Raw genomic sequence first — 12980 nt, 5'->3', positions numbered from 1 at the left:
GGATGGAAAAGCTGTGTGCACAGAGGGTGCTCTGGCTGCTGGTCTCCTGGCTGTGTGCAATCACAGAACGCTTAGCCTTACAAACATGCCCAACCCCTACCCAACTTTCTCCCAAGCCTCTTCCCATTCCCTCTCCTCCATCCTAAAATACTCCTAGCAATTCAAATGCCATCACTCTCTGGAAAACGTGGGTGGTAATCACTGGCAATTAACAAAGGAAAACGGAGTTCATGGAGAAAACTGCTGGTTCAGTTCTGAGTGGGAGGCAGACTTTTTGGATCAGAGCACTTTTCAACCTTATGAAGAAGATAGGCTGACAAGCTTAATTTGTTCACAAACAGTGCTGTCAATCAAAAATGAGGCACTGAAGTTTCACTACACTAGAAGGTGTGACACCTGTAATGGAAAGTATCAGTAAGGAAGGAGATGAAACAGTTGAAACTTCCCAGCATTTCTGTATGTTAGCACTTGAGTCATACAATTACATTTTGAGAAGGGGGATGTACAGGTTTGCTTCATTTAGCCTAGAATTTAGTCCTTAAGAAGTTCCAAAATTGTGACAGAGTGCACAAATGAGACAGTAACTACTTCACTTTTTAAAATGAGTCATAACAGGTATGGACAGTACTCTTTTTCCACTTCTTTAGCAATTAAAGTAATTTCTTGAGGATAAGAAATACTTACAAAGAAAATCCATTAATTTAATGCTATGTATTTTTCCCAAAAGATATTATTGCATAAAATGCTACACAGAGGTACAGAATGACCCTGGATTAAGCCAGTGAGGGGTTCATAACAGCCTGCAAATTCTGTGTAAATGTGGGAAAGCTTACTGAAACAGTGTGCAGAAACTTATAAGAATTAATTTACTTTCAGCAATATGGGAGAAATATATTCACTTTGTGTCTTAGTGAGTGAAAAAACCCATTTCTTTATATAAGGTGACAGTTCATAAATTTTCACTGGAAACTGTTTTTAATTGCATCTTCTATTTATGCTCACAACAAATATGATGTATTTTATATGGCATTATATATCAGACAGCATTCTCAAAAGGGCTGTCTTCATTCATGGATGCCATTATTCATCAAAATAATTAAATTTCTGATAGGTTACTCTATCCATATTGATTATTTGGAGCATCTCTTCAGGACCTAGATGCCAACCACACCAGCAATATTCTTCATCTTAATGAAGGCTGGCTGAGCAAGGTCAAAAGATGACCCATTTCCTTGAGCTTAAGAGCAACATGAAAAGGGTTTGTCATGAAGAGAGTAGCATATGGTAACAAAAAAAAAAACCAAAACAAACAAACAAAAAAAGCCACACAAACAAAAAAACCACCCAAAACTCTAAAACATATGGATATTTTTGAGAAATAAGTTCACTAAAATATATTTCTGAGTGTAGTCAACTGTATGCTCTATATATATTTCCAAAGTGCAGTCAACTGTCAATGTTCTAGGCACTCTCTACAAGGATGAAAGAATGTGTGTAAACTTTGTGACCAATTTTCTCTATTCTGAGATCTGTAACTTGGAGAGGAGGGAACACATATTTGAAAGTCTTTAATCTTTCAGACTTGGTTCTGTTTGTCCCAAAGACAACATTCAACACTGCACAGATATCATCAGCAAGTCAAAAACTGAGCCTGAAAAGCATCTGATTCAGTTTTAAGAACATACATAACCTTTAAAAATTGTTACAAGACTAATTTTTAGACAAAGCAAAGAGTGAGTGGTATTGTTGCTTCTAACAATCAAGGATCTCTAGAATTAGAAGTAACTGTCATGCAAACAAGCATACGATTTGCAGATATAGTTGACTTTTGGAAAGCATCTAGAGATTCATTGCTTTCCCAGCTACCAGAAACTGAGGACTGAAGTGTGTGTGACATTCAAGGTGTAAGCTGTGAGAATCTATTCTCTGTGACGAGTACTCTAAATTAAACAGAGCATGCTTGCCTCGAGAACATCTAAAAAACTCTTTAGAGATGGCAACAAGTTGTACACCAAGCTTTCAATACGTTAATGAAGTGTCATTTTCCACATTACATTTTTGAGTTTTCAGAAATTTTTGTACTTAAAAGAAGCTAAATTAAGGAAAAATATAAAGAAAAAACTGTCTAAAATGCAAGCAACAAAAAAATAGTGACATGGTTTATTCCTGGCATTTTAAAATCTTATTAAATTTTGGCCAGCCTCTTTGAATTCAAATGACAGAAAATAAATCATAATAAAGGTTGAGGATTTCTGATTGAGATCTAGTAATGAAAAGAGCATAGAAAACCCTGTGAAAAAAATGAAAATTTCCATATTCTCTGCAGAGAAAGGATAGGATGTCAGTAAAGAGAAGGAATAAGATGGCAAAATACACACTGAGAATATAAAGAAATATCAAGGACATGCTCATTGCATGAGGATTTCCAACTGGGAACAGTGAATGAAGCTGTGGACCTTAGAGAAAAATAGCATGCCTAGTTACTTACAGACTGTGTGACAGGTATGTAAATAGAAATAGATATGTGTTGGTGTTAAATGGGCAACTTTAAACCTGTCACTTCTTGGATGAGCTACTCGATCTTACAGTGTTGACTTTGACGGAATGAAACAAGTGCATGCGATGCACTAGGTGATTTTGGAAGGCTGTGTTTGAAATGCAGGGCTCAGCTCTGCAGTCTTGCCTTGCATGGAAACAGTGCTGAACTCAGTCACAGCCTGGGAGCAAACAGCCAGTTGAACTGAGCCTTTGGTGCCATCATTTTTGAATGAGATGCACCCAACTGCTGGTTTAACCAGCACTAGTTGGGAAGTACTGCTGTCAGCAGCTCCAAGTTGTATTTACACATACCTACCAACACCTCTCATTACCTGCTGACTTGTATTTTCCCCTAAGGGAGACTGATGATGCATTTTTGTGCATACAGTTATATTACTGCATTTGAAAAGGAGAAATAACTAGAATTGAACCTGTGAGAAACAGTTTATAACTGTATGGCAAAATGTTTACAGACCTATACAAGTAGAAAATCCACTCCTTAGCTATTGAAACACTTTTGTTCTGACATTTTAAGTAAGAAAAGTCTTTTTCCTATATAATTTTACACCACATGATCTCTGTGTGGGTACCATATAACAGAATCATCACAGATATTTTTTCTCAAGGTCATTTTCCAGTTTTTTTTCTTCCTATTTTATTTTTAAGGGATTTTCCATGCTATGTAGAACACTTAAATTCCTGAAATCTGACTCACTCCAGGAAAATCTGTGTGAGTAAGGACTAGCAGAGTTTGGGTTGATTGAGTGGCATGCAGCACAGCACTGCTTTTAAAGGTCACTGATCAAGGCGCAGGGTTTTTTTAAAATTCAACCCTCACAGTAAATAATATAAGGAAAATTATGTCTGGGGACAGGAGATGGGACAGCTGCTGCCTTTTCTTGCTATTCATCTAGCCTTCTTTGCCATTTCAGCAAATCTGATGTTGGGCAACTTAATGGACAAGGACTGGCAACTCTTTCCTCGTTCTGCAATTCAAACAAAAGTTACTACTGCTTCAAGTCTGGGCACTACATGCAGACCTTTATTTTGCTCCTAAGAGCTGGTAAACTTAGGAGGAGCTGGCATAAATGTCCATTATTCATTGGGAAAAAACCTGCATGTTGGACAGTATTTGACAAGACAATTGTCTAATTGTAATGAGAGTTGAACAGAGATTGCCAGAGGCAAACTACATAAATCGGATCTCTTAACCCTGCCATACCTCCCTAAGTGGGATTTACGGCAGAAACAACATAAATCCAGCATCCTTTTTTTCCAAGCTGTTATGTTATCTAATTTCATCTTAGTACACATACATATGCACAGAAAAAGCTCATTTATAGACTTGCCTTAAATAGGAAGCTGAGATTTAAAGTTCATGTGGCTCATCTATTTAATGCAAGTCAGTTTGCACAGTCTAACTTTACAATCCATATCAAGACATCACAAGAGCGTAGCCAACAGGTTGGGAAGTGATTATTCCCCTCTATTTATCAGTTGTGAGACCACACCTGCAGCCACAGCTGGGTTCAGTCTGGGGCTCCTAGTGCAGGAAAGACATTGGTAAACCGGAGTAAGTGCAACAAAGAGGCACCAAGATGATTGAGGCTCAGTTACATAACAATCAAAGTGGTGTTGAGGGAACCAGTTTTGTTCAGCCTCAAAGATGCCAAGACTGAATGGAAATCTGTTCACAGCTACTGGGAGAAACCTAGGGCTAGGACAAGATGCATTTAGAGCAAGCTGGAACATGGGAAAGTCTGATTTGATTAAAAAAAAAAAAGACATCTTTGAGAGTTGCTGGAAGCATGACCTACCCAGTGAGGGCAGTATCTCTCACTCAGAGATACTCAAAACTCTCCTGGAGGGGAGGCATAGCCTGGCACAACCTGCTCAATCTAGACTTTATTTGATAAGGCTGGACGTGAAGATTTTTGGAAGTTCCATCCAACATGTTGTTCTGTGATTCAATGACTCATGGTTTATCATGGTTTTGGGGGTGGAAATTTGAGTGCACACAAAGCAAAATATCCACAGTTGCTTTGGAGGTGATCACCCAGCAACTCATTTCATATTGAACAGCCCATTTGCTACTTGACTCTTTCTGCCCTTGTTGTTAGTGCTTTCATGGCTTTTGGTTCAAGGCAGTGTTTATGGGGCCATTAAATTCCACTCTTTAACAAGCAATAAAAAATGCTGGTTTTTATTAGAAATGCATATCCATTAAACATTTCAGTTGTGCCTGAATGCAGAATTGCCTTGTAACAGTAATTGCTTACTTACTCTAGCATGGGAAGCCAGCCCTTACTGGCAAAACAACCTCTAGGAAATTGCACTTCTTGACTTCTTCTTCCAGGAACCTGTAAGTGTAAGTAAGGAACAGCCTTCCCTTAGCTATGGAATCCTGAGCTGGGTAGATTATAAAGATTTGTAGCATTTCACTATACCCTCCAAGACATTAGAAGTAGTCTAAGTTAGAAATGTTAAGTTAGAAGGAATGTGCAGAGTAGGGCAAAACAGCAACACCCCTGAGATCAGTGGAAAACCACTGCTGACTACTTGTCAGAGAGAAGGAAAGGAAAGGATTGCAGCTGTCATGGCCATGCATTATACAAGTGCTGCAATTACTAAAACTCACGGCATGCATTTATGTCTGTTGAGAGATCAAAAAATAAATCCTACAATTGGATTGACTTGGGAAATGAATAAACAGGGGTAGGAGAATTGAAACTCCTGGCTCTTTATTTAGTCATCAAAGAAATCTATCTTGCAATAAGCTTGGGGCATTCCATTAACAGTCTCAGAAGTGCTGAAGGACTAAGAGCAAGGCCCTTCCTGAAGAGATAACCTGAATTAGTAAAGATCCAACAGGGTTCTCAGGACATGTTTTGAATTTCAAAACCAACTCTAAATCACTGAAGTTACTCCTTGATGCTCCCTTAACGTTCTCTGCTGTAGATAAGGGCATACTATTAATTGTGCATTACCTTTGACAAGGGAAGTGCTTTTGTACTGAGTCTCCTTCAGAAGAAAGAGGACAGAAAAGGGAAGATAATGTCGCTGATCCCTGAAACTACCTTAAGTATGAATGCAAATTTACCCAAGTAACAGGAAGTAAAGGAGTATTCTTAACCTGGAGAACAGCTTCTGCAAGATTTGGGAAGAAAATTGTTTAAGTATCAGTGCTATCAGCCATTGAGAAAGCAAAGTCTCCTAGTTCCTATTCTTGGGAACTACGAACAGGGCTGAAGCACGTTTTGGTAAATCAGGTCCCTCAGATATGCACTGAGGAGACATCCCTTGAATCTCAGAAGTTATCCCCAGAGAGAGGCTTCAGACACCCAGTAAAATACTAAGCAGAGACCATTGATGTATTGATTTAACGAAGCTGGACCCTACCAGAGGCTCAGCAATGCTGACTGGCACTAGTCCTCTGTCAAGCTGGCTGGCAGGAGAGCTGTTTTGAAAGGTTATTGGTACAGAACCAAATAAAAGCAACAGCTGTTGTCTTTACCTTTCCAGCCTTGTAAATAAATATGAAATATTTTATTTTGCTCTTGCCAGAATATGTAAATGCTTTATTCATTCTTACACCTGCTCTGGCAACAGCCACATCTGAGGATCAGAAAAGCTGCACAAGCTGCGGTGCTTGCAAGCAAGGATTTCAGCAGTTTTTCGGAGCAAAGGCATTCCCTTTATGCCGTCCCGGAAGGCATCTCGGGACTGGGAAAGCTAGGGAGCAGGCTCGGGTGTGCGGCACGTACACCGGCTCGGCTCTGGCACGACTCCCTCTGTCTCCAAAGCTCTGCTTGAGGCCGGCAGCGCTGCCGCCGGTGAGCGCGGAGCAGTCGGCTCATCCCGAGCGAGGGGCGGCCGGCACATCCCGAACGAGGGGCGGCCGGCGCATCCCGAAGGAGGGGCGGCTGCTACATCCCGAACGAGGGGCGGCCGGCACATCCCGAGGAAGGGGCAGCCGGCACATCCCGAACGAGGGGCGGCCGGCACATCCCGAACGAGGGGCGGCTGCTACATCCCGAACGAGGGGCGGCCGGCACATCCCGAGGAAGGGGCAGCCGGCACATCCCGAACGAGGGGCGGCCGGCACATCCCGAACGAGGGGCGGCTGCTACATCCCGAACGAGGGGCGGCCGGCACATCCCGAGGAAGGGGCAGCCGGCACATCCCGAACGAGGGGCGGCCGGCACATCCCGAACGAGGGGCGGCCGGCACATCCCGAACGAGGGGCGGCCGGCTCATCCCGAGCGCGGGGCGGCCGGCACATCCCGAACGAGGGGCAGCTGTCACATCCCGAACGAGGGGCGCCGGCGCATCCCGAGCGCGCTGTCCGCAGCCTCCCCGCGCCCGGAGCCCGGAGCCCGGCGGGCGGAGCCGGCACCGCGCCCCGCCCGAGCCCTTCCCCGGCGGCGGGGCCGCCCCGCCCGTGCCGCCTCCCGGCGTGCGGGGGCCGCCGCCGCCGCCTCCAAACTTTGTACGGGGCGAGCGGCACTGCGGCCCCGCCGAGCGGCGCGGGGAGAGCGGCGGGACCCGAGCCGGGCAGCGGGACCCGAGCCGGGCAGCGGAACCGGGGCAGCCGCCCTGCCCTGCCTTGCCCCGGCACGGCGGCTCCTGGGGTAGCAGCCGGCCGTGCCTCGCTCGCCAGCGCGGGGCGAGAGGAAGGTAGGAACGGGAAGGTGGGGACGGAGCGGCGCTCCCGGCACGGGGCGGCGGCGGGATCCCGGCAGCGCCCGGGCACGGGTCTCTGCCCTCAGGATGGGTGTCTCCCCCCCGGGATGGGTGTCTCTGCCCCCGGGATGGGTGTCTCCCCCCCGGGGTGGGTGTCTTCCCCCCCGGGATGGCTATCTCCCCCCGGGAACGGCACCGGGGGGCGGGAGGGAAGCAGCGCCGCATCCCAGAGGCGCGTTTGCTGCCAGCTGCGCCTCCAGCAACCCCAGCCCCTTCCCCAGCGCAGGCACTGCGGTCCTGATGGGAATGCTGCTTGCTAATGTAATCACGTATTCTGCCCTTTTTGCTTACTTGTCCATGTAAATCCTCTTTGGGCCTTTCTAAGCCGAAAGTTAGGCGCAATTTGATGCCTAACCATGAGGATCCGACTGATGGGGGGGAAAAAATGGGAAAAAAGCCCCGGTGTGGTGCAGTATGCAAGGTGTGCCAGTAAATGCTATCATCTGGAGAGTTTGTCCCATAAAAAGGGCAGAGAGAGACCTGTCAAACACTACCTGGAGTGTCACCTCATTTTTATCCCCAGTTTTTGAAAGCAACTGATATTTTGCCCGCATACTGTCCCACCAACCATGCAAACTTGTCCAGTTTATTTCATCACTTGCTGATGCACAAGCTCATTTCTGTTTTAAACCACAATTGTCCTTTCTTTCTCCATCAGCTTTGTCTTATTGACAAGACCAAAACATCTTTCATCAGCCGGAATAGGGCAGTAACAAATAAAATAAAAGTGTCAGAGCAAGAGAAGGCTTTGCTAAAAAGGAGGGGTTGCCAGAAGGAATCAACAGAATGTCAGGGACTAGAGAAATAGGTGAAAATACTTTTGGGAAGAAAGGGAAGCTATGTTATTTGGCTCAGCGACATCCTTCTGCCTGGATTTAGGGCAAAGAAGGGAAAGAATTTATATTTGTCAGCCCTCTCACACTTCTACTTCTGTGTAGACATTACCTGCACTGAAAAAAAAATACGTGATTTTGAAGCATCTGACAGTTCTGGGACCTCACCAAATCTCTACTGTAATAATGTATGGAAGAGTAATTCCTAGATGTAGGAATGGGTCAAAAGAAAATGCTCATCCTAGTTCTCAACTTCTGCATAGCCTTGACTGTGCAACTTGTGGTGGATCTCTTACATTTTTAACCTGGTGGACTAAAGGTGTATTGATAAGGAATCCCTTAGGCTTAGGCTAGTAGTTGAACACTGATTATACTGCTAAAATCAGCAGTGTACACTAGTATGAGCAGCTGGCACATCTCAGCTACTTGTCTTGTGATGTTTCACATCTCAAGCTTACACTATTAATTGTTGAATAAATGTAGACTAAACAGTATGGCATAATTCTGACCTGTTTAGCTGGGGGAAAATGCCTTTCCGTTCATGCAGCTGATCTGCTTCTTTTGCAAAAGTAGCTTGCCCTGAGAAATTCTTTGGGATGTTGTGTGGGATAGAAGCAAGCAAAAAGCGTTCCATCTCCTGCTGGTAGACAACACTCCTTTCTCAGTTTGGAAACCATACTGAAGGATGTCACTCACTGATAGTTGCTGGGAACAGAGGTAGGGATGAAAATGGATCTCTGTTCCTCTGAAATGTTTCTCTGAAGATGGAAGGAGTTAAATGGAACTGATGACAAAAGAACAGGAATTTTTTAAAAGGCATGTTCATCTAAACACATCAATAGCTGTTTCTTTAGGCACTCTTGAATTTGAGAAGGGTTAAGCTATGTGTAACACTTGATGGCAAGAAAGTGACATCTCTGCTGTTGCTTTCCTTAGGGAAAGTAATGAATGGGGAAGTTGAGTGAGTAACTCAGGTTGCCTTTACCCTTGGTGGTGAACAGTGGTGTTTTACTGGTAAGTTTGCTTGGCACTGGTAATTTCTTATTATTTTCCCAGGCCAAGGAAAGGAGTCCCCAGGTTCTCAATTCTTGGTTAGCATGCCACCCATGCTCTGGGCAGTTTTCATGGGGACATGTACTTTTTTACATTGGACTGAAGTCCAAGTCAGCAACTGATTGTAAACTATTCATATGTTGTGCCTACCAAAATCTTAGGGTACCGCAGAATTTGGCTCAGCCTGTGTAAGGAAGGGGGAAAATATTGATTTTTATGACAGTAGTGAAATTCTTACTGATTTCAGCAGAGGAATGATTTGCTCTTCGCTATGACTGCAGTCAGAAATGAATGCCTGATTGTCAGCCTCCAAGGAGCTCTGTTTTCTGAAACATCACACAGAAAGGAAATATGTATAACTGTGTTTCAATTTTTTCTTGAGTTGATTTCAGCATGAATAAGTTATGCAGTCATTTCAAAGAAATATTATTTCAGTTCTATTTCAGTAGTATTTTTTATTTGCCTCATGGTACAAGCTATTGTAAAACAGTTTCTTAAAGAAAGACTGCAGCAATTAGTTCACTGATATTAAGGAAGGGCATAAACCTGGAAGAATTTAGTAACTATTTAAAGGAAACACTTCTCATTAAGGAAAAGCTGGAAGATTATTATGCTAATAACAGTCTGGATGGTGCTGTTCCATGTAGGATTCCCATAGATATAACTGGAAGATTTGTGCTAAATAAGCACTAGTTTTAGGAGTGGATTGTAAAAAAGTGATATGCTGCCCAGCAGGATCTTAATCCTTCTGCATTTACTTAGGCAAACCTTGTCTTTGGAATGCTTTTGAAATCTGTTCCAATTTTCAGCAGGAGTCATGCCTAAATAATATTACTGGATCAGCCTTCAAAACGTAAGGGCAAGAGAATTCAAATATATTAAGCCAGATCTTCTCTTAATCCTGCAATGTGGGTTAGGAAAGAGATGTAGCTTTAGTTCTTTACTTCTTGTCTTAGCCCATGTGGACCAATTTCTCTACTTGTTCTTGTACTGTTTTGTTTTCAGAGGCAGCTCTGAGGCTTAGACCAGGCTGCTGCAAGGATGGGGCCCCTGGAAGCAGTAGGTGAGGACAACCAGACAGATGAAATGAAAATGGAGCTGTTCACTAAGCTGTACTTGACAAGATACACCACACCACCCAACGAATTGGCTCTGGACCCTAAGCCAGAACTGAAGGACAGCACAACACTTGTTGAAGTACAGATAATTCTCATCTTTGCTTACTGCTCCATCATCCTGCTGGGAGTGATCGGAAACTCCCTTGTGATCCACGTGATCATCAAATTCAAAAGCATGCGCACAGTGACTAACTTCTTCATTGCCAACCTGGCAGTGGCTGACCTGCTGGTGAACACGCTGTGCCTGCCTTTCACCTTGGTTTATACGCTCTTGGGCGAATGGAAACTGGGCCCGGTCTTGTGCCACCTGGTGCCCTATGCCCAGGCCCTTGCCGTCCATGTGTCTACTGTCACTTTGACTGTGATCGCTCTGGATCGTCACCGCTGCATCGTCTACCACTTGGAAAGCAGAATCTCTAAGCGGATCAGCTTCCTGATTATAGGAGTTGCCTGGGCAGTCAGTGCCTTGTTGGCAAGTCCTCTGGCCATCTTCCGTGAGTACTCGTTGATTGAGATCATTCCTGACTTCAAGATTGTGGTCTGCTCTGAGAAGTGGCCAGGGGAGGGGCAGCTCAACTATGGCACCATCTACAGCATCTCCATGCTCCTGATCCAGTATGTTCTGCCTCTGGCAGTCATCTCCTATGCCTACATCCGTATTTGGACCAAGCTCAAGAACCACGTTAGCCCTGGGGCGGGGAATGACCACTATCACCACCGGCGCCGGAAAACCACCAAGATGCTGGTGTGCGTGGTTGTGGTGTTTGCAGTCAGCTGGCTGCCCTTTCACACCTTCCAGCTGGTCAGTGACATTGACAGTCAGGTGTTAGACCTGAAAGAGTACAAACTGATCTACACGGTGTTCCATGTCATTGCCATGTGCTCAACATTTGCCAACCCCCTCCTCTATGGCTGGATGAATAACAACTACAGGACGGCCTTCCTCACGGCCTTCCAGTGTGAACAGCGGCTGGACTCCATACACCCCGAAGTATCAGCAGCTTTCAAAGCCAGGAAGAAACTAGAAGCCAAGAGGATTCAGTTCCCTGGGGACTCTTTCACACAACCTACCAATGTCTAAGATGTCTGACTGTAAAGAAGAAATTAGTATGTTGTGGACAAAGGGATGAACCCAGTTTGGTACTTGCATTTTCAATGCGTAGTTTTATTCATAAATGGTGAAAGAACAGTAGCAGGAAAGTCAAGGCAGGTGTTATGATTTGAAGGAGTTGATTGATACCAAGAGTATGTATATATATAATATACAACTGCAAGGAAGTAAAAGGGAGAGGCTTAGTTTATGGCTGTCTCTAACAGGGTAAATAAAAACCCTTCCATCCCTCCCATATCTTTTTGTCAAGTCTAAATGACAAGTGCAGGGTTTGCTGGTTTTGCTGGAGGAAGGCAAATGGCTGATCTGTAGCACAGGAATATTGGTGGTGGGAGTGGGTAGTTTTTATATTTGATGAAAATCGAGGAGTGCAGAAGTCTGCCAGGAGAAAGAAACCTGTCTGGTGGGGGAAAATTTTCAGGCCCCTTCTTTCGTACAGGCGTCTTTTGCAAAGACAAGGGAATTAAGAAGATAAATATGTTACTTCTTCTTGACTTGTGCTAGACTATTTCAAACCAGTGCATTTGAAATAGATTAGGCGGTGAAAACAGAAGAGAAAAGAAAAGCAAAACCCACCCAAAAACTGGATTCAGTGAGGGGAAAGGTCAAGTTTCTACATAAAATGAATTTTTTGGGTAAAAAGTCATCCCTTAAGAATTGGCAGTTATGCTAGTGAGAAAATTACAAGACTGTGACTTGATCAGTCATTCCTTGCAGATTCCTGCCTTTCATTCTGCTCTGGGAACAGCTCACAAATGCAGTGCTTCGAAGTGGCATTTCAGGGCAGGGAATGCAGGCTCAGGTCTTCTGTGAACACTTTGTAAACTGCTAATATTTTCATTTTCAGGACCTGCTTAAATGTCTAATGTGTTATTAACTCCACAGGCTTTGAATTGTTGCTGCTTCTGCCTGGATAATAAAACAGCAGATAATTCTGATGCTCTGGAAAGGCTGCTAGATGGTAAAGTGCTTTTCCTCATTGTGGTTTTATGTCACATACTCATCTCGTCTCAGAGCTTTTTCCATCTTTAGCCTTTGTAAAAATTAAGAACATCTGAATGACTGTAGCCTAATAACAGTATGCTATGTTTAGGTGATAACTTATCAGTTATTCTGCATGCCATAGTTAATAGTTAAATTCCTTTTTTGCTCAGGTATAAAATTTTAATCTGTTTACCGTGTTGTACACAGCAATGTTCAACTCTTTGTTAAGCCTCTTTGAACTCATTAAAGAGATGAAGAAAATTTCAATCCATGTTTATTCCCAGCTGCCCTGTTCCTTATCTAGAATAAAAACAAGTGTGATATTTTTACTTGAAATCTAGTTTGATGGCTACATTTCTGCAACCTCATTTTTTCTTTGCATTTTTTGTTGTTCCTAAGTTCATTATGTTCTATCCTACAAATGAAAACCCAAGAAAACTCCAGTACTGAGATGTTTGCTATACAATGAATAGTATCAGGTCTTTATCAAGTCGAGAAATGTATCTTTGTGTGTTTAGTATTTGACACCATCCTTTAAATATCCATGAAATCATTTGGACTTGGATTTCGATGAGCAGAAAAGGGAGGTCTAGAGAATTA

The 12980-nt window shown here is 43.7% G+C and overlaps 1 protein-coding gene across 2 annotated transcripts; it reads left to right on the top strand.

Moving 5' to 3' along the window:
* Nucleotides 1-7043: 7043 nt before the first annotated feature.
* On the top strand, nucleotides 7044-12716 carry NPY2R (neuropeptide Y receptor Y2). Of its 2 annotated transcripts, XR_012055678.1 has the most exons (3): nucleotides 7076-7215; nucleotides 10173-11425; nucleotides 12282-12716. XR_012055678.1 is itself a non-coding variant. In XM_004186101.6 (2 exons), the coding sequence occupies exon 2, from the start codon at nucleotides 10209-10211 to the stop codon at nucleotides 11364-11366; it is 1158 nt and encodes a 385-aa protein (XP_004186149.2). In that variant the 5' UTR covers nucleotides 7044-7215; nucleotides 10173-10208; the 3' UTR covers nucleotides 11367-12716. The 2 variants fall into 2 exon arrangements, 1 of the variants encoding a protein (XP_004186149.2); XM_004186101.6 differs by having other exon boundaries at nucleotides 7044-7215; nucleotides 10173-12716.
* The last annotated feature ends 264 nt before the right edge of the window (nucleotides 12717-12980 follow it).

The sequence above is a fragment of the Taeniopygia guttata genome, chromosome 4, assembly GCF_048771995.1.
Source record: "Taeniopygia guttata chromosome 4, bTaeGut7.mat, whole genome shotgun sequence".
NCBI lineage: Eukaryota > Metazoa > Chordata > Aves > Passeriformes > Estrildidae > Taeniopygia > Taeniopygia guttata.
The sequence above is the reverse complement of the archived record's forward strand: the minus strand, read 5'-3'. Positions and strand labels throughout refer to the sequence as shown.